The 26,105-nt window shown below is 42.4% G+C and overlaps 1 protein-coding gene across 1 annotated transcript; it reads right to left on the reverse strand.

The window, feature by feature from the left end:
* Positions 1-1,521: 1,521 nt before the first annotated feature.
* On the reverse strand, positions 1,522-26,105 carry RSPRY1 (ring finger and SPRY domain containing 1). Its single transcript, XM_056862467.1, has 14 exons — positions 25,616-26,105; positions 21,386-21,438; positions 19,635-19,747; positions 18,385-18,511; positions 17,118-17,176; positions 15,593-15,659; positions 14,536-14,667; positions 11,474-11,589; positions 9,579-9,722; positions 7,561-7,672; positions 5,340-5,442; positions 3,829-3,981; positions 2,963-3,067; positions 1,522-1,672 (listed from the first exon to the last, which is right to left on the reverse strand). Exons 1-14 carry the CDS (start codon positions 25,960-25,962, stop codon positions 1,576-1,578), a joined length of 1,728 nt encoding a protein of 575 aa, XP_056718445.1. The 5' UTR covers positions 25,963-26,105; the 3' UTR covers positions 1,522-1,575.

Raw genomic sequence — 26,105 nt, forward strand, 5'->3', positions numbered from 1 at the left:
AGAAGTGTAAAATTGTTAACTGAAACTGGGAAGGACCAGATCTAAGGCTGTGCACACTCTCTACAGAGGTTAATTCTTTTTTTAAGTGCAGCAAGAAATACTGAACTTCACATCCCCTCTGAACCAAGGAAATGTGCTTAATTTCTCCTAACTGGGGGAGTGACGAAGGGCAAAAAGATATGTAGGGCATAAAAACCCAATCTCAGGCAAGCTTTTCTTATCTACCTCTCTGGCTTCTGAGACTTCACTAAGCACTATGCACATGTGCTTTAAAGTATATTTTCAGCCATAAGGGCTAGAACTGTACTTTAGTTTCAATAATGAAGAAGCCAAGGTGCTTATGAAATCGAAATCTGTCTTTTTTTCTACAGCCCATTGAACAAATGTCTATAACCCAACCACACATACATATACAATGGTATGAATTTCCTGGGGCTGCTCTCCAGCTCCTTCAGAACCCTGTTATTTCATGAGCTCATGGAAAAGCCTGAGAGCATGAATGCATGGTATGTGGCCACAAATTTAGTAAAAATAAAATTTGTCATAAGTTTAAGAGTCTGCTTAAAAAAAAACACCCACCCTGCAGTTTCACAAACCTAGGCAAGACTTTGCTATTCAAACATGTATTTTCTTTCAAAATGTTATTAACACATTTTCTCTGTATTCCTTCCCGATCTTGAGATCTGAATTGCTCAATATTTTTAAAATGTACAGAATCTGCAAGAACTAATATTTAATTTTTTAAAAAAGCAATGACAGATGGTACCTTAAAAATACTCAGAATAACAAATTTTCCAGTCCAGCACTGTGGTTATTGTAAGGACTCCTTCTGAAAATGTTTCCTTTTCACAAAAATGTAGAGACTGAAGTTGAAGTAATTAGAAACACTACAAATGAAAATAACGACCAAGTTTCTGTAGTTTAAAAAACAAAAACAAAAAAAGGATCAATGTTCTTTGGAATCACTGAGTTATCAAAAAAATTTGGATTCTTCTATAGTCTCTGCATCTTCTGTACAAAATCAGTTTCTTCATGTAGATTTCAAGTCTTTCATGTCAACAGTCCCAAAAGTACAGAGGGTCTCGCTGACCAGCAGGAAGCTACATTGACCAGGAAATATTGGCATTTTTGTTTCATGTGCATGATGGCTGCCAAAATAATAATAATAATTAAAAAAAAGATCTGAGAGATGGATATGTTCCCATTTTAGGGGGATCATGAACCATAACGTTTCCAGTGCAAAATCTTCAGCATGTGATCAGCAAGCAGGAGGAGGAGGAAGGAAAGGGGTGGGTGGGGTAGGGAGAGAAAGAAAACAAGACTCCAGCAGTCTTGGCTACAAACAAACCAACCAACTTTCATTAACTGTTAAAAGAAGATTCCACAGCTCTGAGGCAATGGAGTCACTTTCACAGATCTTCATCTTAGGAGAGAAAAGGCTCTTGCTCAGTATGAAAATCGGGGCATGGCTGGGCTTTCAGCAGGTCTTGTGACTGGTCTAGGATGCCTTTCTCCCCCTCTGGCACTGGATGGAATGGATTAGAGGCAAAATCCACGGGGTTACTTTTCCACGTGTCACGAAATGTGAGCAATCTGTCGAACTCGGGTCTGTATTTCCTGTCGACACAACGGGCAGGTCTCTAGTTGCAAGGCACACTCCATGCACAGATCACTAAAGAAGGACAATGACAGAGGCAAATGATTAAGACCACCCTAGTTGATGTAATCATATTCAAGTTTCTGATTTATACAGAACTCTTCCTCAAGAACTCAAGAAATATAACTTCTAGTTAATGAAAGATTATCAACCCAAATTAACAAAAAATCTTAAAATCTCATACTAGCTAAGTGTTCATGATGTGATTTTTGCCCCCTCTTAAAACAATCAAAGATACACATTTAATGTCGACAGAGTGATAAATTTGATGGGAACAAATAAATTAGCTGGGAGCCCGCAGTTAGCGTATGATGCACATTTGATACTGAACACCTCAGAATAAGCAAAGAACCATCTTTAGAGTCATAACTGAAGTCTTATCTATGGGGGTTACAGCATTTTGTATTCCCAGCGACGTATCAAGAGTTTGAAAATGTTATAAAAAACATATTCAAAGGGTTTTTGGATACCATGGCTTATAAATGGTCAGAAGACGTCTTCACAGCTAAAGGGGCCAAACAAAGTGCGAACAGTATTTTTTATAATGTTTTCAAACTCTTAATACATCGCTGAAAATACAAGTGCGGCAACCCCCAGTATGAGGTAGAAATGAGATAGAATGGACACTTCAGATTGCAAGTGGAGAATCATATGTGTGTGTGATGTTTTTTTAAATGATGCTACACCTTTAACACATTCTTCCCCCTCCCCTGACACAACTAACACAGCCAGGGAAGACCTTGGTCAGAATCACTCTCTTGTTTATTACTTGGAGGGAGGCTTTTTCCTTCTTTAGTGGAGCCAGGTGGAACATGCAAAAATGTGATTCCCCATCTGCAGCCTGCAGGGCTGAAGGGTGGGGGTGATTAAGAAGACGCAGTGCTGAGGGCCCTGGCCACTGCAGTTCATGGTGCGGGCCAGATCATGTGACTTGCTTTTAGATGAAGTCTGCCGAGGGGCACCAGACAAAATCTTTGTTTGGGGGGCCCATGGTGGCGCTTGACAACCTTGGCAGTGTCTAGTCTGCTCCATCACTCCAGAAGTCCCCCATCTTGGTACACATATAATTTTCAAGGCCCTTTAAAGAAAGCTGCATCATACTTTTATTTCATTTATACCCCCACCTTTCTCTCCAGTGGGGGACCCAAAACAGTCTACGTCATTCTCCATTTTATCCTCACAGTAGCCCTGTAAGGTATGTTAGGCTGACCGTGTGTGACTGGCCTAAGGTCACCCAGTGAGATTCCATGGCAAAATGGGGATTTGATAATGGGGGAGACTATAAAAAACGAAAGAACATCTAACCTGTGCCCACACGGCCTGAGTTCTGTGTCTGCTATTTCATCACAGCAAAGAGTGCAGCAGTTTTCTTGGATGCTAACTTGCTTTAACAAGGCCAGGCGTCTATGTCTGAAAAGGAGAAAAACATCATAACACATTAATTCAGTATTTTCTGGGTCATATCAGACTTATGCAAATGGCATTACACCAGCTTCTGCTCGAATGAGTTTCAGTTTTATAAATTTCTAATAACTACCTGCGGTCATGGCCACGAAGGACCTTAATTACAGCTCACTGCGGTGTGAAGGTCCTGCAAGTGTGCTGGGCAAGAGTACTGTGGGGTACCTGGCATGAAATCTGGCACCAGGAAGATCTAAATGTTCTCATTTCAGAGACTGAACACTGCCAGGACAGAAATTGCTAGCCCTCACGGCTGGGGGAGAAATCTGAAAAGAGTCTCTGTATCTCCTCCATTTGCTTCTGGTTGCCGTTTCCTTGCCAAACAGCTAAATGTATCAGATAATATTTCAAAACCTGAATCATGGAAGCTGGGAAATTATGGCGAATTAAATGCAAGCAGTTGATTGGCCTGATTAGAATCAGAGAATCTGCATCAAAACCACCTCCTGGAACTGTAGGCAGTCTTCCATTTCCTATTACCACTACCCCGGTATCACCTCCCGAAAATTAATTCCAAAAACAGTACAGAGGATAATCAGTTAGCCTCGTGTGACAAACGGCACTGGGCAACATTGCTGGCTTTGACGGTTTTGAACCTGCTCAGACTTCACAGTATCTGCTGTGCTAATCCCACTCGAGAAGAGTCAAACTCTACAAAGGCTCGAGCTTTGCTCTTCAGCTTCATGCTCCAACAAGGTTGAAAATGTTACCTTGGTAAAATTATTTTCTCTTCTGCTGTCAGGAAGGCATAATCGTTAAAGGTGCTAAATTTAACGGGTGGTGGATACTTGAAAGGTTTTGCGCCAAAGTTGAACTCGCACTGTTGGTAAGACATGAAACTAGCGGCAGCAAAGAAGCCAGACCTGCAATGCAAACGGGTGAGAATATCAGAGAACAAAAGTGTGAACAAAAGCACAGTTGGGCCCTTCACGATGAGCAGGATCAGCCAGCATGTTAGAGAGCTGTAGCCAAGATCCTGTGATTTGTAACTTTCATGGGGCGATTCTAGCAGTCATGGTTATTTTCCTGTCTTACAGGAAGGTCTGTCTAGTTAAAATTAATGGGTATCAGATTCCCAACAGGCTTTGGCCTCTCTGGCCCCTTGAATCCTGATCCCTCCCCCTTTGTTTTTTGTCCACCTTCTTGAAGTGAGAGTCCTCCTTTTTTTTTTTTTTACTCCAGTCCTTCCCCTCAGGTCCAGGTTTCCCACCTCACTTCCTATTTGATGGCTCCCTGCCACATTGTTCCACTCCTATCTTCCAGCTTAATCCCTCAGTCTCACCACACAGTTTCCAAGCCCCTTCGCACCTCTTTCAGTTCAAGATATGCCCTTTCTGCTTCTAGCCTCTTTCTTCCCATCAAGTCTCTGGCGGTAAGCAGTCTGCAAACGCTTGCCCTTCAACACCACCCAGCTTCTGAGCTGAATTTCCCTTCTACCTTCATCTTGACCTGCCCTCCAGTCCACAACCTCTTTGCCACCCAGTGCCCAAACGCCTCCTATCTTCAAAGCTTTGTGCACAATTGAATTCCAGACAAATTCACCTTTCCTTTTGTCTCAAGCAAGCTGTGCTGTTTGTCAAACACTTGTTTTGAGCAAATAGAGTTTGTGGACATTTGGTGATGTTACAGCTGCTCAGCAAGGGCTGATGAAAAAAAACTATCTTGCAAATAGAGTTTTGGCTATTATAAACTTCATACTCATGGAGACAGAAATGTGATCTGAATGGTAGTTTTCCACATCCCTGAAACAGCAATGATGTGGGTCAGAACAAAGCACAGGCAGTCATGACCCTATGCACTCTGAGCATCTGAGTGGCATGGAGTGTAGACATGGGGGACAATACACATCCAAGTTGTCCAGATGTGCCCAGAGGAGGAAAGACAGCAGTTCAATCTGCAGTATGCCAACACAAGATTTCTTCAGGGACTGTGACGTGGCAGCGGGAGGGAAGGCAGCAATAGAAACTGAGCCAGCAGGATGGAAAAGGCTATTGAAAAGGGAACGGAACCAAGGCAAATCATGTGTGTACATACTGGCTCTTAGAAGCACAGCATTTATACACAACTCCTGCACAAGCTTCTTGTAGCTGATATAGCAGGACACTTAATATATCTTTACAATAATGGAAAGCTAGATGTTTGAATGGCCTTCTTACCACCGACATGAAATGTTATTATCTACTGCAAAATTTTACTGCCCTCAAGGGGATCATGTACTTACACAGCAGAAGAAAAGACTTGCTTCTCAGCAGGAAGCTGGTTTCCGTTTAAATAAAAAATCATTTTCTTATCTTGCAGATCGAGTAAAAATCCTATTGTGTCACCTTCAGCCAAGTACAAGACAAAAAAAAGTTGTTACAAATCTGATTAAACATCCCCCACACACACCCAGACCATTTACAATAAGAACTGCCTGAAAACAAAATGTGGCTGTTAACAGCAACAGCTGGAATCCAGTCTGGATCGGTCCTCAGCTGTCAAGTGGTCCAACCCACCGTGATGTCAGGACTCAACTGATTGGGCCGTGTGTGCATTGCATTCCAAGCCACTCCCCTCTTGGGGTGTGAAGCAGACTGCAACAGGTTGCTGACAAGCCTTGGCAACAGTCCATGCCACTGGGCAACTGCATATCTATCCTTTCTCCCTCCCTAACCACTGCTTTCTTTAACCTTGCTCATCAAAGCCATTAAGCCGAACCTAGGAACAAACAAGCTTTTGCAGGTGGAACCCTGGCTCTCTGCAGCGACTGCAAACTGGCAGCCAGACTTGGTAATACACGCGTCTTGCCAGCACGAACTCCTCCTCCTCCCTTCCTTTGTTGGCTTTAAGCCACGGTTTGGAATTTCATCTGCACCGATGCTAATCCATGGCTGGCATTGAATGGGAAGATGGAATAGTAAATCAAGTGTGGCAATGGGAAAGGAGCGAACATGCCCAAAGCTGGCTCTTGATTTACAGCCATAGTTCTCAGGGAGCCCACATAATGCCTGCCCCCAGGCCATGTTCAGCACATGGATCAAGTCAAAGTATTTAAGAAGCTACAGTTGTGCCCAGGAGCAAGACAACTTTTTTCTTTCTTGCTATGAGCTGACACGTGGTGTTGTGGTTTAGAGTGTAGAACTAGGATGTGGGAGACCCCCGTTTGAATCCCCACTCTGCCACGGAAGCTCGCTGAGTGACCCTGGGCCATTCATGCCCTCTCAGCCTAACCTACCTCTCACAGGGCTATCTGTGGAGATAAAATGTAAGCAGTTTTAGCTCCCCGTTGGGGAGAAAATCAAGTCATAAATGAAGTAAATAAATAAAAATAGATGAACTTGTTCTGCAAATGTAGCTGCGCTTATGAGCCCTGCAGATGCCAAAAGTGCTCCCAAGATATTGCTTCTCTGCAGCTGTCACCAGAGGTGGGTAAAATGCAAGCCCAGCATGTGATCAAACGCTGGCTATGCAACTTGCATGACTGATTATGGAGTGGGGAGCCTGGAGAAAGGAAGAGGGTATTTAGTATTTCCAGGGAAGCTTGTTGTATGTCTGGCTTATTTATTGCTGAGGTACTGAATCAAGCATACAGGAAACCAACATCTGGAGATGAATGTAAATAACCTTCTGGAGAAAAGGACTCTGCAATATCTCTAGATAATGTGTCCAGATGTTTTTACAATAAAGTTTTTTATAAAGTTCTTGTATTTAGTTATAATTTATATTATAATTTATATTTAGTTATAATTTATATTAGCTTTTTCTGCCTCCTTTTTTGCATGAAAGGCAGGAGGGATTTCCCACTTTGGACCAGTTTCTTCAACAGAATAATAAAGCCATTCCCACCCACAGATGGCAGCGGCAGCATGTCCAAATGCTCCCATAGGAAAAAAGCAACTCCTGGCTTGCAGGAAACTAATGTGTCGGATGAAGAAGTTCAGTCAAGCCTTTTTCCAGTTGTTCTCCCCCCCCCCCCGATATTTGTTGATAGATCACAATGGGTAGCTGTGTTACTCTGTAGCAGTAAAGAGCAGGAGTCCAGTAGCATCTTAAAGACTAACAAATTCTGGCAGGGTGTCAGCTTCCGTGAGTCACAGCTAACTTCTTCAGAAGCTTGTTGTACATCTGGTTTACTGCTACTCACTTCTGAAGAGGTGAGCTGTGACTCACGAAATCTCATACATACCCTGCTGGACTCTTGCTCTTCCCGGTATTTGTTGTTTGTTTTCACTACTGGAGGAACATCCAAACTACTACCTTCCCTCCCCCACCCAAAGTCCAACGTGGCACAATTCAAGAGAAGCTTGACTCTGTTGCTTGAGTAACTGGGCCTCCAACAAAGGGCATCTTTAAAAAATGAAGCAACTAACGAACACCAGGTGACAATGTATTCCTTCAGGGGAATCTCCTAGAGCAGTTTATTAGCACAGGCAGAAGACAGCAATAATTATGACATGAGATACCTTCCTTCCAGCATGGGTGGGAATGTGGTTTACTTCTGGCATTATACCAAATCAGCTGCCGGCAGCCGTCGTATGCACAGGAGTACTCATCGTCCCCAATACCGTAACCTTCCTTCAAGGAAAATGAGAACACAACATTTATGCTCTTTGGCATGACAGAACAGGCAGAAATCTATTTTATAACAGGTCAGCAATCACCTACATCAGTATCTGTGCAAAGATTATCTGCCGGGGAGAGAGGGATATTATATATATAATGATCCCAGATAAGATCAGAATCCAGATTCAATTCTTGTTCTGTTGGACTGAATTGGCCATACGCTAATTTAACTTCATTTATAGCCCGCCTTTCTCACTGAGAAAACAAGGATTACAAAATATAAACAGTGATTTCAACCAGACAGCAAGGGCCTCCAATAAACAATGCAGTCAGACTAGGAATACAGAACTAGAAAACAATGCAAACAAAAATAGTGATACTTGGTGACTTGGGAATTACATGCGGCTCTTTGACATGGTGCCTGCGGCTCTTCGGAGCACCGTTCCCCAATGTGGCACCTGCCCCATGTTTCAGGAAAGTGGGCAGGGCCCTTGCCTGATAAGGCTTGTGGTTGGTAGGTGGTTCCTACCTAGAAACAGCCACCACCAGAGGAAAAGGTAAACTGCAAGCCTCCCTCAGATCTCATGCCAGGATGGATGTCCAAGTGGCTCATTTGGTTGATGGTAATTGCGAATGTGGCTCTCCGTGTGCCACAGATTGAGCACCACTGGGCTAAGGCAACAAAAACTGTTTCAGGCATGACATTCCATCAAGAAAGGGGGTTACAAAGGTAGAGGACATTGCATTAAAAAAGGGAGGGGATATTGAACCCAACGTCATTATCGAGAGGTGTCTTCAGACCTCTTTCTCGATTTTCTCCCTTTTCCAAGGGATGGATTCCCAGATGGTGAAGAGTGGGAGTGTGAGAAAGAACCATAAAGACCCAGTGCCTCTGGCTTCCAAAATGAGGGCCTGTTTATTCTACAGAACTCCTGACTCTGATCCAGTACTCATTCCCCCTCTCTTGTCCTTCAACCAGGGCAAGCCTTTGTGAGTTTTCTTGGTAAGAAACTGACAAAATTCTGTTTGGCTGCCTGGAGCCAAATTGCAGTGCAATGTAAACTGACACATAAATTAATACTAACTTGCAAGCTTTCCTGCCCTCCAGCTAGCAAACCTGTTCTGTTTCACATCTCTTCCTTGTTTGTTCTTTTAATGTCTTTATCCTGCTTGTCACATACTCATGAAGTACACACAGTGGCTTTTGCCATCATCTCCTCTGGATCTGGTTCAGGGCTGTGTGTGATCCTGGAATCAGTCAGCCAAACTGAAAGGACTTTTTCTGACTTCTTAAAGACTAGTAGATTCACTGCTAACCTTGAAGGTGCCACATTTAGTGGTTTTTTTTTACTGTGATGGACTTCCCCCTCTGGAATCTGCCATCAAACAGAACCTGAATACATCTCATGAAGTTAAAATTGGACCACTTTTTCTTGGCTTAACCTCACACCACAAAGGTCAGCCCAAAGAAATAGGGGTCTCAATCATATTTTGGGTGGAGACAGATAGCTGGATAGCTCTATTTCAAATACAAAAGCCTTTTAATGTGACTTTCACTTAAGGATTTTAAGATTACTCAAAATTATGAATGTTAGGAGCCTGGCCACAGAATCAAGAGCTGCTGGATGCTTCTTCAGCAGGGACACCGTCATCACCACAAACTGTTCTGTAGAAAACTGTAGGAGGATACTGGCTGTATGAAAAACCCCTTGTGGCAGATTTTACAGGATAGCTCTATTTCTTTGCTGTTTTGCCAAAGTTTGATGATACTTGCCCTGATTCCTTAAGGCTAAGACAGAACCCACACTAAGAACACATGCCTTGGAAACCCCAAAAGATACTTCCAAAATAATAACTGCACTGCTTATAAGACTGTCTACGATTCAGATTTGGATGAGAGACCTTATGTAGGACTTACATGGTTGAGAAATTTGCTGTCTTTGGTAGCCCAGCCTATTTGCATCACTCCTGAAGTAATGACTGTGACTTCATAGTACCAAGCTCCAGAATCCACACAGAAGGTACATCGAACGCTTTCAAAAGAGGACGCATCACATCGGGCCTGCAAAGAGAAGTGAAAAATAAACCCCTTCCACCCTGAAAGAAGTTACCCTGGCACAGGGTATCCAGTGTGTGCTACAATGTCAACTGGATAGCTATTTGGAACTAAGATTCGCTGTTCTGGGTTTAAACATAATACTAGCTACCTGAACTCTTTATTAAAGAAAAGCCCTCAAGTTTTGTTCTGCATATCCAACAGCGTGGAAATAGCAGACTGGAAATAAGTAAGAAATTCCAAATTCTGAGCTGAGGCAAAAAAATCAATTCTGCAATGAGAATAAAGTTATGTGGACAGGTTCTGGGAGTCAGTTGTAATTTCTTCCTATTTTTCTCCTCCTGTCAAATCAAAACACAAAACCAGCCCAAAAGGGCAAATGATACAATACAGAATACACAAGGTTGTCCGCTGAAGTGGTCTAAGACAGAAACATGCCACAAATAAAGTCCTAATTAGGAAATGGGGCAATCGCAAGTATGTGATATAAAGCATATATGTGGCGTTGCCCCGCTAGTGCCTCCTGCCCACTTAGCCAGGCGGCAGAACAGCCTGAAAGTCCAGCTGTGCCCACAGTCGCTCTGCTTCTTATACCAGCCCCTGGCAGAAGACGTTAGCATCTCTGATTGCTTTGCACATCTTTGGTTGTACAACTTATAAACGTTCTTGCAGAATATGCACATTCCTGCTCTTTTTATCACAGACTGGGTTTATTGAGTTTCATTAGACTTGATGGGCATATGCAAACACTTACAAAATGGACAACAAACGGACTACAAGAAAGGCTAAAATGAAATACTGCTACTACTCCACCCAATGCTGGGAACTCTCACATAGATGCTTTCTGAAAGAATTAAAACTGCAGGATAGGCAAGCTCAGCCCCTGTCCATTATCTGTTTGGAATCCTGTTTCTCACCATGGCTGCCACAGCAACCCCACTTCTAGCTACCATGTCATGCTTATTTTATTACACGTGGAGAACCAGAATTGGGATGAGGGTAACTACCAAACCAGCAAAATTAAAATAAAGGTGCAAAATGAAAAGCAAAGACATGTGAAAGAGAGGGGAGGAAGCAGAGGCTCAGAGGGCCACCTGGTGAAGACTGACAGGCCTTGGCATGGCCTGTAGGTTTACAGAAGAACACAGACTGATTGTTTCTAGATGGCAAAAGAAACTCTCCCCTCCTCCCCAGCTAATCTGAAGAGAAGGCAATTTTGTGGCATATAAAAGCAATCTAGCGACGGGACAGTCAGTGATTTAACAGATTATATCCTCTCACAGAGCTTAGAAAAAACAGCCTTGTTGATAATAGCAAAGAAAAAGAATTGCAACATTTTATGGTGGCTTGATTGCTGTAAATGGATTCACCCCTACAGTTTTGTTTAAAGCTTCGCCTAATGGAAACAACAAGAGAACTTTAATGTTCCTTTAATGGCTGTTTTCCAGAATGGAAGGTTCACTTGCAAGGATGAGGGCTGAGATGAGTGTTCAACAGCTGCGTATTGTGAGAAACAGCAGCTTTGTTGTTGCTTTTTTAAATGGCACTGTGAGTTTCTAGCTAAAGTTAGTGGAAACTAGGGTGCAACCTTGAGCGTGTGTTACGTGCACCCATGCGCAAGTTGCTCCCTGGGAACATGATGCAGAGACCAGGACATCTGCTGCTTGTTGTAGGAGTGCCTATTTGCTTCCACTATGCTCTACCTGTTTTTACAAATAAAGCAACTTTGACAGATACAGTACCTTAAAAAGACCTACCTCCAACCCATGTGGTGAGATCTTAAGGTATTCGCTGACATCGTTACTATTCAGCATGGCCATAATGTTGGTCAAGTCAACTTTCTCATATGTAAACTGTCTGCCTTCTTTCAAAACTGCAAAGAGGTATATATATTTTTAAGTGGTTTGTAATATATTCTACAGCAATGTCAATAATGCAAAAATCAGATCTGGCAATCATATGAATATCCTTACCTAAATGCTATCTATGAGGTATTTCCTGGATTAACACCCCCCACAACATCTCTCCCTACTACAGATCTATATTATGTATTTGAAGAGGGCAGGCCTAGTATTAAAACCAGGTTGATGATGCTACCTATTTGGTCCAATTGTCTAGGGAAGGCGGTGTGTGCCTCTGTTATTATGTTATTGTCATTAGTAGAGGTGGCTACAGTCACACCCAGTGGACTCCTATGCCCCTTGCAAGAATATCATTTAGCCTGTGTATAGGAGGTAACCTTTCCATATCCAGAAGTATAGAAGACCTCTCTTGACCAGTTAAGTAGTCAAATGCCTTTAAGGTTATGAGCACATGCACAGAGCTTTTCTAATTTTTAGTTTTTGTATAACATTTAGCTTAAGTGCTCCAGAAACATTAACGATTATTAAGTATGACCCTCAAGAGAATGGCTGTTTCAGCAATGCTCGAAACATTCTTTTCCAAGAAGATACCCAAAGATTTCAATCTGATGCGCCATGCTTTTTCCTTTCTGAACTAGTCCAGTTCCTTTCTGAACTGGTTCCCATGCCATTTATCCAGATCAACTTGGAAGAGTGGATGGGAGAGAGGCATAAGTGGGGGTGAGTAGAACAGTCCCTTGCGATGGATCCTGCTCATAAGCCACTCCTTATTCTCACACTGACCAAACAGTCTGGAATCTGGCATTAACAATGCTAATTATGGCAACCTGGAAGCTCACGCAGAATAAATTGTACGGAGCACAAAAACACAGGGACATTTAATTTGCATACTTAATTTTGTACAATTACACAGTATTGGCACTGAGGCAACAGGCTGTAATGGATAACAGACAGAGCCTGGGAACTGTGCTTACTTCCACACTAAAAATTATCCACCAAAATCTCTCTTTAACATTTAGTGGAAGCTTGAAATGTTAGACTGAAGTGACAGAGGTAACAGTGTGAAATGATTATATGTTTATTTTGGATGAAATTACGGAATAGAGGAAGTATAAGAAGACAATAGTTTCATAGTATAATAGTTCTTAAGCATAAATAAGTTTATGGTAAGATAAGAAGTATAAGACCTAAGACTAGGTAGAGATAAAAAGAGATAGACAATTTTGAGATATAATGTGAATGAGTGGTTAAAGTTAGTACTATAAGTTTCAGAGGTTACAACTGGGGGTAAGATAAGGGATGTGGGCTTTCCTGGACACGGATCGTGACTTGTTGATATTGTTTTACTTTCCCTTACTTTCCTCCCTTTCTTTTTTTCTGTATCCCAAAAAACTCAATAAAAATTATATTAAAAAAACATTTAGTGGAAGCTGTCTGTATGTTCCCACACTCATTTGCCATTTATATCTTGCCACTTGGCTTAAAACGAGACTCCACAGCAGCTTATGACATACTCAGCATTAAGAATCCCATGCTAAAAATCAGACCAGAAGCAATAAAAATATGTACTTCAATCCCAATAAAACCTCAATAAAAACTGGAAAAAGTTGGAGAACTGAAAGGTTACCAGAACAGACTCGTTTTGTGGCCTTCCTAAAAATAGGTTTTGAGCAAGCCTCTCCGTGGAGGGTGAACTAAGAGGAGGGTGCCATTATTTGAAAAGGCTTTTCGTACCAGCCAACTTAGTATCAGATAATTCCAGCACTCAGAGCAAGGCCCCTGATGACTAAGCACCAAAAGACATATGGGAGAAGTGCTCCCTGAGATAGCCTTTTAAAGTCCTAAACTGCCTAGGCACAGGGTAAAGCCAACACTTTAAATTGTACCTGGAAACTCACTGGAAGCCTGTGCAACCCAGCCCAGGTGTGTGTATGTTCCTCAACACTTATGTTACTCCCAGTAACAATGCAGGTTGCTGCATCTGAACAGAATTTTGCAGCTATGAAAGCCAGAAGCCTCCCTTCCCCTGTGGTTTTTTTCTTTAAGGGCTCTCCATTTCCTGGAAGCCCGGCATCAAGCAGACCTTTATCAAAAGCTAGATTTTTAGAACCACAGGAAACAGTAACAGGTCAACTCACAGCAAGAAGGGAAAATATTCTCACAGGCCTGCTCCATGTGTTACCCACAAGGGCACGGTCACTGCTGTTCTGCAGTTGCTCCCGCACCACTCCTGGTAACGCCTGCAACTTCCACCTGCGGGGTTATGGGTGGGTTTGCATTGTTGCACACCACACTAGTGACATTCCAAGTAACTTGGGAAATGGGCCCTAGTCTCCAACTAATCATGCTTTTTCTAGCGAAGCAGATTAAAAAGATTTCAGGAAAACAGAAGTAATGCCCCTCCTCCCACCCAATGCCTCCCCTTCCTGCAGGAAGCAACACCACCCCATCAGCAGTGCAAGGCAGATGGCTGCTTGGGGCCATGCACTCTGCCAAAAGTCTGTGGTTGTAGGCTGCTACAACATCAGGCCACTGAGTTGTAATACCTTCTCTGTGCAATTGCCTCAGGCAGCCCTTGCTTGCTGTCAAAGCCAATATGCAAGAACAAATGAAAACTAAAATAGTCAGAAACAAAGTGAGACTAAAATTCCTTGGGGCTTTTAAACACTTGCATTCTGGGAAGCTTCCTCAAGGTATTTCCCAAACTTGGCACCATTCCGAATTCTGTTCCTTCCAGGCTCCAGTACAGCAGGACCACCTGCAGATTCTTAGCTGAGGACTTGAATGCATGGGATATGGATTCCACACCCACTCCCCCAGAAGCATACACATTCCAATTCTGGAAACTACACTATACTTGCAAAGTCAAGCAAAGGTTTTCTTAAGTGGCTAAAATTACATGGTGCTTTTGAACCTGGAACTGGCCATTCTGAAAACCGCAATATAGCCTTACTTACATAGATTGTCCAAACTCCACTGGGCACAGAATCCGACTTGCCGCTTTAAATAGTCTGGGTGATTTGTCCATTTCTCTAACAAGACAAGCTGGTCACTGATGCACGTTTCTGAAACTGTGATTTTATTTTCACCTAGATTTATAACACAAAGAGGGATGGTCGTGGCAGGAAAAAACAAAAGGCCAACCAAAAATACAAAACCCAATTCACACACACACACACAAAATTGAACCAGGTTTCTACAAGCTCAGTGTTAGAAGACAAAACCCTGCAAGATCAAATATTGAAACCAACAGCACAGCTAGTCGTTGGCAGCTTGGCTATTAGTGAGGGTGTGTCAGCTTTGTAAGCTGCAAAGACATAATTGTTCTTTTCATGCTCTTTGTAAGCTGCCTTGAGCTCCTTCTGGCAAAGCGTGCAGCCTACACTAATTTAAATAAATTGAAATAAAAGGGTTGTATCCCTTCCAGTCTCCATAGTGTTCCAAAGAGTCCATGTAACAGTATTATTTCTGCAGAGCAATAGCAGTTGCTTCACGTCCTAGGGACAGGGCATAGTTTCCACTACATTGCCGTGCTTTCCCATTGCTGCCCATTTAGCATCAAAGAAGCCCTACTGAAAAGAAGGCATCTTTGATCAGGAAGTTGCGACTGTTGGCAGCACAGTTCTCAAGGATGCGACCCGGAGGCATAATCCGGCCCCATGCCTGCTACTGCTTTGTTGTCTCATCCAGCCATTTTGTACTCTTTGCATCGGAAAAAGGAAGCTGCTAACTAACTGTTGTTTCCAGCCACAAGCCAAGCATTCTCTCCCCCTCTACCCCATTTCAGATTGCTTGACAGCAAGTGAAGGAAAGCCGTTTATCCTGCCCTAAAGGGCAATGATGAGGGACTCTGTGGGACTTGGGAAAAAGGGGGAGTGGGTGGGAATGGAACAAACTGGTCAGAGGGAATGGTTTTGTGCCTCAGAACAAATGAAGATAAACCAGTCTGTGTGGTCTACTAAGACCATTCTTGGTCCCTCCCCCATAAAGCACATTGTAAACTCACACACTTACTTGTTTGTGCAAACTTTTCCAGGGCTATTAGTGCAAAAAGCATTACTGTTGGATGAGACTGGAAATTCTAAACAAAACAAAAGAATTATTGGAGACAATTCTTCTCAGCTATCTTCAAAACATGAGAGCCAGTGGGTGATCTTGGGCAAGTCATACGTTCTCAGCCTTGACCGTAGCAAGTATTTGAATGGGAGACCTCCAAGGAATATCAGGGTTGTGACGTGAAGGCAGGCAATGGCAAGCCACCTCTGAATCTCTCTTGCCTTGAAAATCCTATGGGGTTGCCATAAGTCAGCTGTGAAAACGGCAAATACACACACACCTTCAAAATACAACGTTTTTGCTCATTTGCCCAACACTGTGAAAAATCTTTGTATCTCTAAGCCAAAAGGGAATGGTCTAAGGAGAATGCTTATTTTTTAATATTCAAGTGCCCAAGTGTAGGGAGGAAGGAAAGAGAACATGTTCTGGGTTATAGGATGTTCCCTCCTTTCTTCTGTTTCTGGGTTCTCTCTAATTACAGTTTGATGCAATGTCTGAATCAAATATCAAATCAAACAATTATGGTTAGTGTCATCATGGCTTAAGAGAGTCATGCCTTGTCATTTTGAGGAGGTGAGACTTGCAAAAGTTCATGATGGGGCTTCTCTCAAAGGTAGACTCAAGACTATAACTCTGCCTACATATCCAGCAGCATATTCATAGGGATGTCCACCTGAAAAATCAAAAGTTCTAATTTCTGATCGCTCTGCCAGCAATTCTTTTTCATTGGCATGGCAATTGCCTGTATTCTCCCCTATTTAATAATGTTAAAATATTAAAACATTTGTTTCACAATGAATATTCTGATAAAGTGAAAATCCAATGACTAATGTACAAACAGTAGGGCAAATTCCACTGAGGCAATCATGCGATTTTTCACCACAAGTGAAGCCACCATTCTAAGTCAGACCATTGGTCCATCTAGCTCAGCAGCATTATTCTGAGTGGCAGCAACACCCCAGGATCTCAGACAGTGGTCTTTCTCAGTGCTGTTTTCTCAGATTTTAGGATGCCAGGGATTAAAATAGGGGACTTCTACATGCAAAGCACCATTGAGCTACAGCCCTCGCCCATTTTCATGCGTGTGTGTGCAAGCGCGTGTGTGCCATCAAGTCACAGCTGACTTATGGCGACCCCATAGGGTTTTCAAGGCAAGAGATGTTCGGAGGTGGTTTGCCACTGCCTGGCTCCCCGCGGGCTGAGAGAGTTCTGAGAGAACTGTGACTGGCCCAAGGTCACCCAGCAGGCTTCATGTGAAGGAGTGGGAAATTGAACCCGGAACTCCAGATTAGAGTCCGCCACTCTTAACCACTACACCACGCTGGCTCTCTCCCATTTCCATACATTCCCACATTTCACCCCCTCACAAGAAAAGGCAACCAAATTAAAATAAAATCCAATCCAATCCATGGGCAATAATCATTCAAAAAGCCTAGTGTTTAAGGAGGAACAAGTTAGAATACAGATTTATTTTGATACTCACCAAGCTCTGCAGTAAGTATTCCAATATTCCTGGACTGAGTAAACCTATGCTTGCAGGGCCTGCAAGAACACTAAAAATGAAACATGTGCATCGAAGCGGCTGCATTACATTTTAAAAGACATTTTCAAAAATGTTAGCGTGCTACTTTGCCTCCCCCCCCCGGTTGTCTGGTCTTTATAGACATTATGCAAGAATGAGGAAAGAACCGGGTAAGTTCAAGGTTAGATTTTTAAAAAGCAAGCAGGAAACATTAGCAGTTTTCAAATCCTTCTGAAGGTCTTAGAAGGCCAGATGCTACAGGCACAGCAGCAGTGACCATCTCCTGCTTCAGCTCCCGCCTGTAATAGTGCATCTGCCCCTGCCCATTCTCTAGTAGCTTGCGAGGCCAGAAGCACTCTGGCTATTCATTGCCTCTTGGCAAGGAGGTCTTATGGGGGGGGGGGGGAGCTGTGGACAACCCAGCCCTTCCAAAATGGTACTTATGATGTAGCCTGGTGCCACTATGAAACAATAAGTAAAAAGAAGCACCTCTGTGTTATAATGTAATGACAGGAAAACAAATAACATAGACTGACCACAATATTAAGTAAACTGATGTTGTATAATAACACCAATTATATGTTCACATGGAACACCTCAAATTTTCAGGTAAGTGTTCTCAAATAAGAACTCACAGGTAAGTACACAAATTCAAAATTCAACAGTCACAAAGAGCCGTGAATAACGTAATAACATAAATGATGTCAAATCTTCTTATAATAAACACATCTTGTGAAGACCCAGCAAAAGCGAAAGACCGTCTTCTAGAAGAAATCTTCCATTTCGTCATGCGACTTCACCAGTTTCTTATGCCTCATAACGTATATGTGCTGACATCAATGCAACATCAGTTTACCTAATATTGTGGTCAGTCTATGTTACTTGTTTTCCTGCCATTATGAAACAGGCACCTTTTGCCTTCCCATTCTGCCAGCTGTAAAAAAAAAAAAAAAATTTATATGATAGACTATACTGGAGTCTTTCCCTGTTGGTCACCAGAAGTAAATCTCTGGTCTCCATATTTTGTAAGCACAGCTCAGCCAAAGTTAAGCACTTTTCAGACCGATTTCAGTTGGAGAATTAAAGTTTTAAGCAATCTAGCAGAACGAATATGATTGGGATTTGAATATTTGTATATTTGTTCAGCACAACATGTCAACTAGAAAGAGGCTGGAAGGAGAAACAAGTTATGCACCCTTGCCATACCAGAAAAGTAAGCATCCCTTACCCGCAAGCTTTTCTGCCAAACAGCCCAGTACTGCAGTTGTGTTCCGATGTTTGGCAGGATGAGCGGCATCCTGGTGAGCTACGGCCCCACTTAAATTCAGTATTTCTGTTAACTTCTGCAGAGCGTCCTAAACGGTAAAGTTTAATATGCAGTCAGCATCATGTGCCCTGTGGAGGGACATACTTTCTTCTTTTAATCTCTGTTCAACACACAATCCTTAAGAATGCATCGCAAGGGTACTTCGGGTTTAAATGATCCATGGATGCATGTGCTTGGAAACCTTAAGCATGGAAAAACTTGGTGGACTTCCCTTTCTTGCATCTGTTTTTAAACCCTTCAGTTAAGACACACCCCTCCACAATCTATGTGACAGTAAGAACTAGCAACACGGCAGGAAATGCTTCAGAGTCCACCTGCTGCCTGGACTCCATACTGACCCTATTCTTGCCCTAAGTGGCCAATTTGTTAAAAATCACTCACTACAAGTGTGATATAAAACTGCAATCCTCAAACTACTTCCTCTAGATTTCAGGAGCTAATCCCAGAATTGGCAATTCCAGAATCACAGCCAAAGGAAAAACAAAATCCATCCTGTAACACATTACTTACTCTTAACTCTTAGTACAATGACAAGAATTTCAAAACAGGAAGAGGGGATCGGATAGGAATATTAGAACTAAAGATTGGTGTTGTGAGTGACTCTGCAAATCAGGCTATGCAATGAAGAATTGTTTTAAAAAATCAGATTTCAGTGGTCATGCTTTGGACAGTCTTACATGTTGCACAGTTATCACAAAAGTAAATTACTGGTCAAAAATGTATAAATGGGTAAGACCAATGTTACTGCAAAATGACAAAGCACATATAAATTTTGGAGCCATCAGCAATTGTAAGCTTTTTAAAAATCTGGGCAAACAGCAGCCCAGAATGAATAAGGTTTTATTATTTTAAAATTATTTCTAAAAATGTATTTCTAAAAAACCTCTAGAAGTATTATTTTCTTTACATGCCCTTTGCAAATAAGATAGAACACTGACTCATTGTTTGTCCATTTCACAACACTTTTTCCAGTTGCTCATAAATATGCAACTTTTGTCTGGGATACAAAGTTGATGCAAACCCACCTGAACACCACTGTTCTCATCACCCATTTCTTAAGATGAACGCTGTTGAAAATAGTGTTGGCTCCATAGCAGTAGTTGCTACATGCCGTTGGAATCAGGCTAAAGGCGACTTATGCATTAACTCACTTTTGTTGGCAATGGACACTCATCCAGTAGTAAAGTTATAACAGCTGGTCCCAGGGGATCTTCTAATGGAATAACTCTAATTAAGGATTGGACAACTTCCAGCCAGCCTTCATCTGTCAACCAAAAAAGAGAGGCAACTGTCTTTGCATAGTGTTTAATCTCCATTTACAAGTGTCAACAAACTATCTAAAGTATGACTTCAGTAGCATTTTTCAAGATTTGTCGATACAACAAACCTCAGTCATAACCTACAAGTTCATCAGCTGCTGGTTGAAATACTCAGTTCTCTGGAGGAAGCACAAATATTAGTTGCTCTAAGGAGTACTGTTAGAACAAGTTCACACTTGATTTTTTTTTAACTGAGCGACTGCAATATCAAGTTGAAATCCTGCCCTCAACACTGAAACTTTGGCCTTTGAGAAAGAGAGGAGAGAGAAATAATATATTTCCTCCTCCTTACACTCTTTCAAATCCAACTCATGTGTTGGGTATGGGGAGGCAAAACACACACACTGTTGTTCTTGCTTTCAGATCTTAGGAGACGGGAGGAGGAGAAACACTGAGTAGATTCAAAGCCTCATTGATACACTGCCGCTCTAAACCCAGCCTAGGCTAAGGAGGGCGGGGTAGACATTTAATAAAATAAAAAATTAAAATAAATAACACGTCTACAAACTGGTCCCAACATACATGGAGTATGTTGAAACAAACTGGTCCCAACATACATGGAGTATGTTGAAACACTGAAAGATGTAAGCTGGTTATTATGCTCTCATCATTTACATAAAAAAGCAAGTCACGCATGGCTTGATATTCAAATATGATAATGTGAACTCTCAAAAGCTTCTGCTCTTGAAAGTCGTTTTGATCAATTCACTCCACAGCAACACTGTTTCTCATCTTGGTATTTTTCTTCAAACCTCTCTGAGAGAAGGGAAGGATGAAGGAAACATGGCTAAGACTCAGAAGCAGACTGTGACATAAATAGGGTCGCTTCCGACATTTATTTTGGCTTGGTATTTCTTTCCCATAAGTTAGTAACTGTATCAATTTAGAATTACTAGAAGGCAATGAAAAATCTCAAAGGACTGAATATGGTTTTAAGAATGTTCAAGCGCATATCAAACACCCCCATTAGAAATTAAGCAAACATGAAACTGATATGTTTTTTACTGTTCTTAAAAAAAAGCCACCCAAAATTCTCAGGGTACATTCTTTTAGAAACACTCTGATAAAAACCTTCCCAAGGCAGCGCTGAGCAACCCAAAGCACAGGGATTCAGACTTCAGCAACTGCTCCATACAACAGAATGTCTCAAAGGCACAGCAACACACATTCTGGGACACTTCTGCCTCAACCTGTGAGGCTCCTAACCATAATTACAGTATTCTGTTTAATTTGGGAAGCAAAACGCACACCTGTTCCCTTTTTGCTAACCCCAAGGCCTGTTCAGGAGCTCCCTGTAAAGAAACAAATCAGCCCATTATTTTGAGTTTCATGGCAGTTGGCAGGGCTGATTTTGCAACTACCTAACCTCATAAATTTAGTCAGATCTGACAGGTATACATATTAAGCTAATTAAGATTTTACTCAGCTCATTGTCAAGTAGTGGCGTTATCTAAATAAGAGCTGAAAATTGCCTGAGCCCCTGGAAAGAAATATGCAGCACAGACTTTAAACTTCTTTTCAGAGCCAAGAGAGGTTTTTCAGAGGACTGCAAAATGAAGTGCTATACAATAGAATAGAAATACCTGTTTCAGCCATTTCGTGCAAAGTCATCATTGAATAAGGAGGTTCCTGGTCACTGAAGGAAAGAAATAAGTTATTAATCATTAAAGTTAACACATGCCTTTTAGCAATCACTGAATGAAGCAGAGAATGAGGCAGATCCATTGGCTTCTCAAGGCCTGCATCTATAATAGGGAAGATTCATGGTCTAGAGCAGACCAAGCAGACGCTATGGTGGGATCAAATGGATTACTGTCACTGAAAGCAGTCCAAAGAGCTAACTATATTTCTCCCATCAAAAAGCAAAAGAACAAAAATCCCCTGGAATGCAATCCAGGAACCCACAAGTGAGTATGTGCCTGAAAGTTCTGTTCATCATCCTCTGGACAAGCTACAAATAGCATTTTATACACTGTGGAAAATACAACAGCTTTTGTGGCAGTGCACAGTCTGCTGAAGAGAAAACGAAAACAAAGCACCTAACTTGTTTTGCAAAACCTCTAACTGCACACAGTAGGGATTCTCTGGAGTACAGCCACAATCAGCATTATATACTAAATAAGGTTCAGTGACCAGAGACGCTCACTTTTTTCACGGCTTGAGAAACAGTATAATATGCTTGTGCTTGTATGAAGGATAAAAGCAAACAGGGGCTACGACCAAAGTCTAAAAATGTATGAAACAGAGAACAGGAGGGGAAAGGGGGAACAGTCTATTATTTCAAGACAAATTGCTTTATAACCTGGCCCAAGTCTAGATGCAAACATCAAATATAGTTTTAAAAAAGTTATATAGCAATGCACACCTAAATATTCTAAACGAAGTAATTCTTGAAGCAAAGGGCAGCACTGTACATTACTATAAGCTTGGAGCGGCTGCTGTTTCGAGAGTCTCTCCCTCCAGCATCAAATGCAAATTGCTTTTTGGCCTGTCATCAAGCCATGTGTTTTCCCATCTCCAAGAGCAGCACAAAAGACATGGAACAGGGGCAGATAAATGTACAATACAATGACATGGACTAAGTTCTGCTAAATATTGGGGGAAGGATTGGCCAGGGATCCTGGATATTTTTTGCCTTCCTCTGGGCATACAGCAAGGGTTACTGGGGGAGAGGGGTAGTTATGAATTTCCTGCATTGTGCAGGGGGTTGGACTAGGTGACCCTTCCGGTCCCTTTCAGCTCTGTGTTTCTTTGTAAGGAGAACTGAACACTGGGCATTCATTTTTAGTGGTAGCCCTGTGTTCAATGTAAAATATATACCCACCTTAATTATTAGGCATTATGACATGCACTCTCTGGGAGAAACCATTTACTGGAAAGTGCAGAAACCCCAAACCTAGTAATCCAAATTTCAAGATCCATTTAACAGTATAAGTGAAAAGAGAGAGAGAGAAAAGATGATGACTTTCTCATCCCCACTAGGGCAGGATTGTTTTCATAACAGCTATTGTGGAAAGACAGAAACAGGGGGTGGTGACTGACTTAGAGGGCAGCTGTTATTCCGAATATGAAGCAAGGCAACCATCCGCTTGACTACAGAGACCCTCGCCCATCTCGCGCAGGGGCCGCTGCACACCGGAATATCTTTAGACACTATGTAACTATAGAGGCAGTGGTAACGAGAGATGGAAGGCAGAGCCGGGGTCAGCCTAGTGTGGCCCAAAACTCCCTTTTCAGTATTTTAAAGCTTCTCTTTACATCCACACAGACTTCAAGCTACCACTCTTACAGCAAATAGCTTAGGGAAACAAACGATTGCACTATCACACTGGAACCTGAATGCAGTATCACATATTGTAGCTGCAAAGTAACTTAAGAAATGCTGAATGACAGAGGGCACACATGAAGCAAGAGCACATTGCCAAGCCACAGATTGTCTAAGAAAACACACGGAGAAATCTGTTTCACATATAGCAGCTTACTTGAGCAACACCTCTCCCCCAACACACACACACACCAAGACGGCCAATATAATAACTCTACTTCATGACTGCTTAATAACCCTGCTTCACAACTTTATTAACAGTTTGCTCTCTAGCTGAGAATTTTACAGAGCACTTTAACTAGAAACTTACTTAAGGGTAGCTACCTGCATCAGCTAGAGCCCATGCATTTTTTCAAACTGTTCCCACTCTGTTGAACGAACTCCTAGGGAATGGCATGTCTCTAGAAATTTTTAGGAGGTGCTGCATGGCCATTTTATTTGCTAGGGCCTTTAGTGGGGTATATTTTTTCCGGGGTATTTGGGATTTTGTTTTATTCTGTATGTTTTGAATTGTGATTTGTAAGCTGTCTTGAGCCACAAGGCAAGGCAGGATATAAATATTTTAATACAAATAAATCAGTACAATAAAGTACCCATTGTGCAGTTCACATGTGTAACACAAAATCTGACGTGATATAATGTGGAGAGCACCTGACAAGATCAGGGAGGGGAGGGGACTTGGATTCATCTACCTGCTCAGTAATGAAGATGGCTAGGTAATTTTGGGGAAAGTTGCTGGATCTTCGCTTAACCTACCTCCCAAGGTTGTTGTGAAGATTAAAAGGAATAATCCCAATGAATGCTGGTTTGAGCTGTGTGGACGAACAGCAGAAGACATGAAGATACATTTCTGTAGGTTAAGCTACTGCTTGATGTTGTAGCAATAATTTGCCCCAGTTTACTCAGAAACACAGATGGCTCTGGAGATAAAGGCTTGGATTTTTATCTTTTTCTGCTTAAGGAAGAGTGGGTTGTAATTTCCCACACTGTTCCACAAGGGGCACTGCCTGAAGTAACTAATTCCATCCTCTTAGAGAGAAATAATGGAGCTGACTGTTCTCTACACCCTTCACACTGCCTTATTATAGGCAAGTTGAGCTAGACATTAATTTTCTTCAGTGCATGAACACATACACGTATGTACACAAAGAGAGAAACAGAAGTACTTTACTCCCAGGCTATGCAAAGAGCACAGAAGTATTTACAGTGGGACTTGCTGTCAAATAACCCTGCACAGGCTTTCAGTCTGCTCTTTCCCAGACATGAGATTAGGGGCAGATTCAGATACGCAAGCACACCACAGGTACAATCCTTTTGTCTTCTTCCTACAAAACCTGGGTCTGATGAAACCACAGAAATCTCAATGGGAAGTAAAGGATGTGAAAGGAGCCCTGGGGCGCAGAGTGGTAAGCGGCAGTACTGCAGTCCAAGCTCTGCTCACGACCTGAGTTCGATCCCGACGGAAGTCGGTTTCAGGTAGCCGGCTCAAGGTTGACTCAGCCTTCCATCCTTCCAAGGTTGGTTAAATGAGTACCCAGCTTGCTGGGGGTAAAGGGAAGATGACTGGGGAAGACACTGGCAAACCACCCAGTAAACAAAGTCTGCCTGGTAAACATCGGCATGTGACGTCACCCCATGGGTCAGGAATGACACGGTGCTTGCACAGGGGACCTTTACCTTTTTTTACTCCTGCTAAGCATGTATAGGACTGCAACCTAAGCGAAGGGGAAACGCCCACACAAGAAAACATGAAGTCTGCAAAAGCCTGAGAATATCTCATTGGCCCCCAGGACTGTCAGTCAATTGTACAACTGTGAGGGGAGGAGGCAAGGAGGGATACAGCTTGTTTTTGTGCCTCTGTAGAAGCATGTTCAAAGCACAAAAAGTAGTCAGGGAGGTCTCTTGCCTAGAAACGGTCTCCTTAGAATGCTCCGTCTAATCTTACGATCTGGTTAACCGCTGCGAGGATTGAGTTTACACTCTTCAGTTGACTGACTCCAGCCCCTGCAGTATTTCCTAGAAGAAAGCACCTGAATCACCTCTGCACTTACGTGCACTTTTTGGGTCTGATGAAACCACAGAAAGTAAAGGATGTGAGAGTTTTTACCATTTGGCACTGGGAAGTAAAGGATGTGAGAGTTTTTACCATTTGGCACTGCCCCTCTCAACAGGCGTAGGGCATTGCAGTGAGTCCCGCTCAAAATAATTGGAATGTTTGGGTCTCAGGGCTGAGGCAAGTTTCAATAAAATGAAAGATGGATTTAGAAGTGAGCTGTCCAGGAAGTACTCCGGTATAAAGATGAGAATAGAAGCAGAGAATCTCCCCTGAAAAGCCAGTTGTGCCTGTTTACGCTTCTATGGGAATTATTTCCGCAGTGTGCCTGGAGAAGGGGGGCATTATATCACAGCCCCCACTAACCACAGTACAGGAGTCTACAAGGGAAAAAGAGTTCATTCCTTGCAATTTTGTTCTTCAGGAAGTACTTACTTGTCAACCAGCGTCCGAATTACTGCCAATGTGTCAAGTACTAATCCATCCACATTCTGTTTCTTCCTTCTTGGTTCATGTGGCCCTCGCCCCCGCCGGGGGGGCCTTACTGGGTCTCTCAGATGGCTCCTCGTTTCAGGTACTGGTATTCTGCTGTTCTCTGCCTGGCGACTCGTGGACTCCACATTGTCTTCTGCCCCACTATCTTCCCGACATACACAGGAATTGCCCATGCTGGTAGCCCCCAAGGTTTGCAGCAAACAATGAATATGCTGTTCAAGAGTCAGCCGTAAACCTTGGAGAAGGCTTCTGCTCACATAGAACACAATAAAAGCGACGACAATCATCTAGACAGTTTTAAGAACAATGTTTTTTGGATCCTGAATTGTGGCCTTTGCATCGCAGGCATTTGAAGCAAGTGGAATGGATGGGAAATGGCTGGTTTAGTTTCTGACATTCTCACTGGAGATACACATTGGATATTCAAAAG

The sequence above is a fragment of the Euleptes europaea genome, chromosome 17, assembly GCF_029931775.1.
Source record: "Euleptes europaea isolate rEulEur1 chromosome 17, rEulEur1.hap1, whole genome shotgun sequence".
Lineage (NCBI taxonomy): Eukaryota > Metazoa > Chordata > Lepidosauria > Squamata > Sphaerodactylidae > Euleptes > Euleptes europaea.

Coding starts and splice junctions, on each gene's coding strand:
- RSPRY1 (XM_056862467.1), bottom strand. CDS start 25,962: ATGATTGTCGTCGCTTTTATTGTGTTCTATGTGAGCAGAAGCCTTCTC. Junction 21,439..25,615: donor ATTCGGACGCTGGTTGACAA/GTAAGTACTTCC, acceptor TCTTTCCTTCAG/TGACCAGGAACCTCCTTATT. Junction 14,668..15,592: donor GGAAAAGTTTGCACAAACAA/GTAAGTGTGTGA, acceptor TTATAAATCTAG/GTGAAAATAAAATCACAGTT.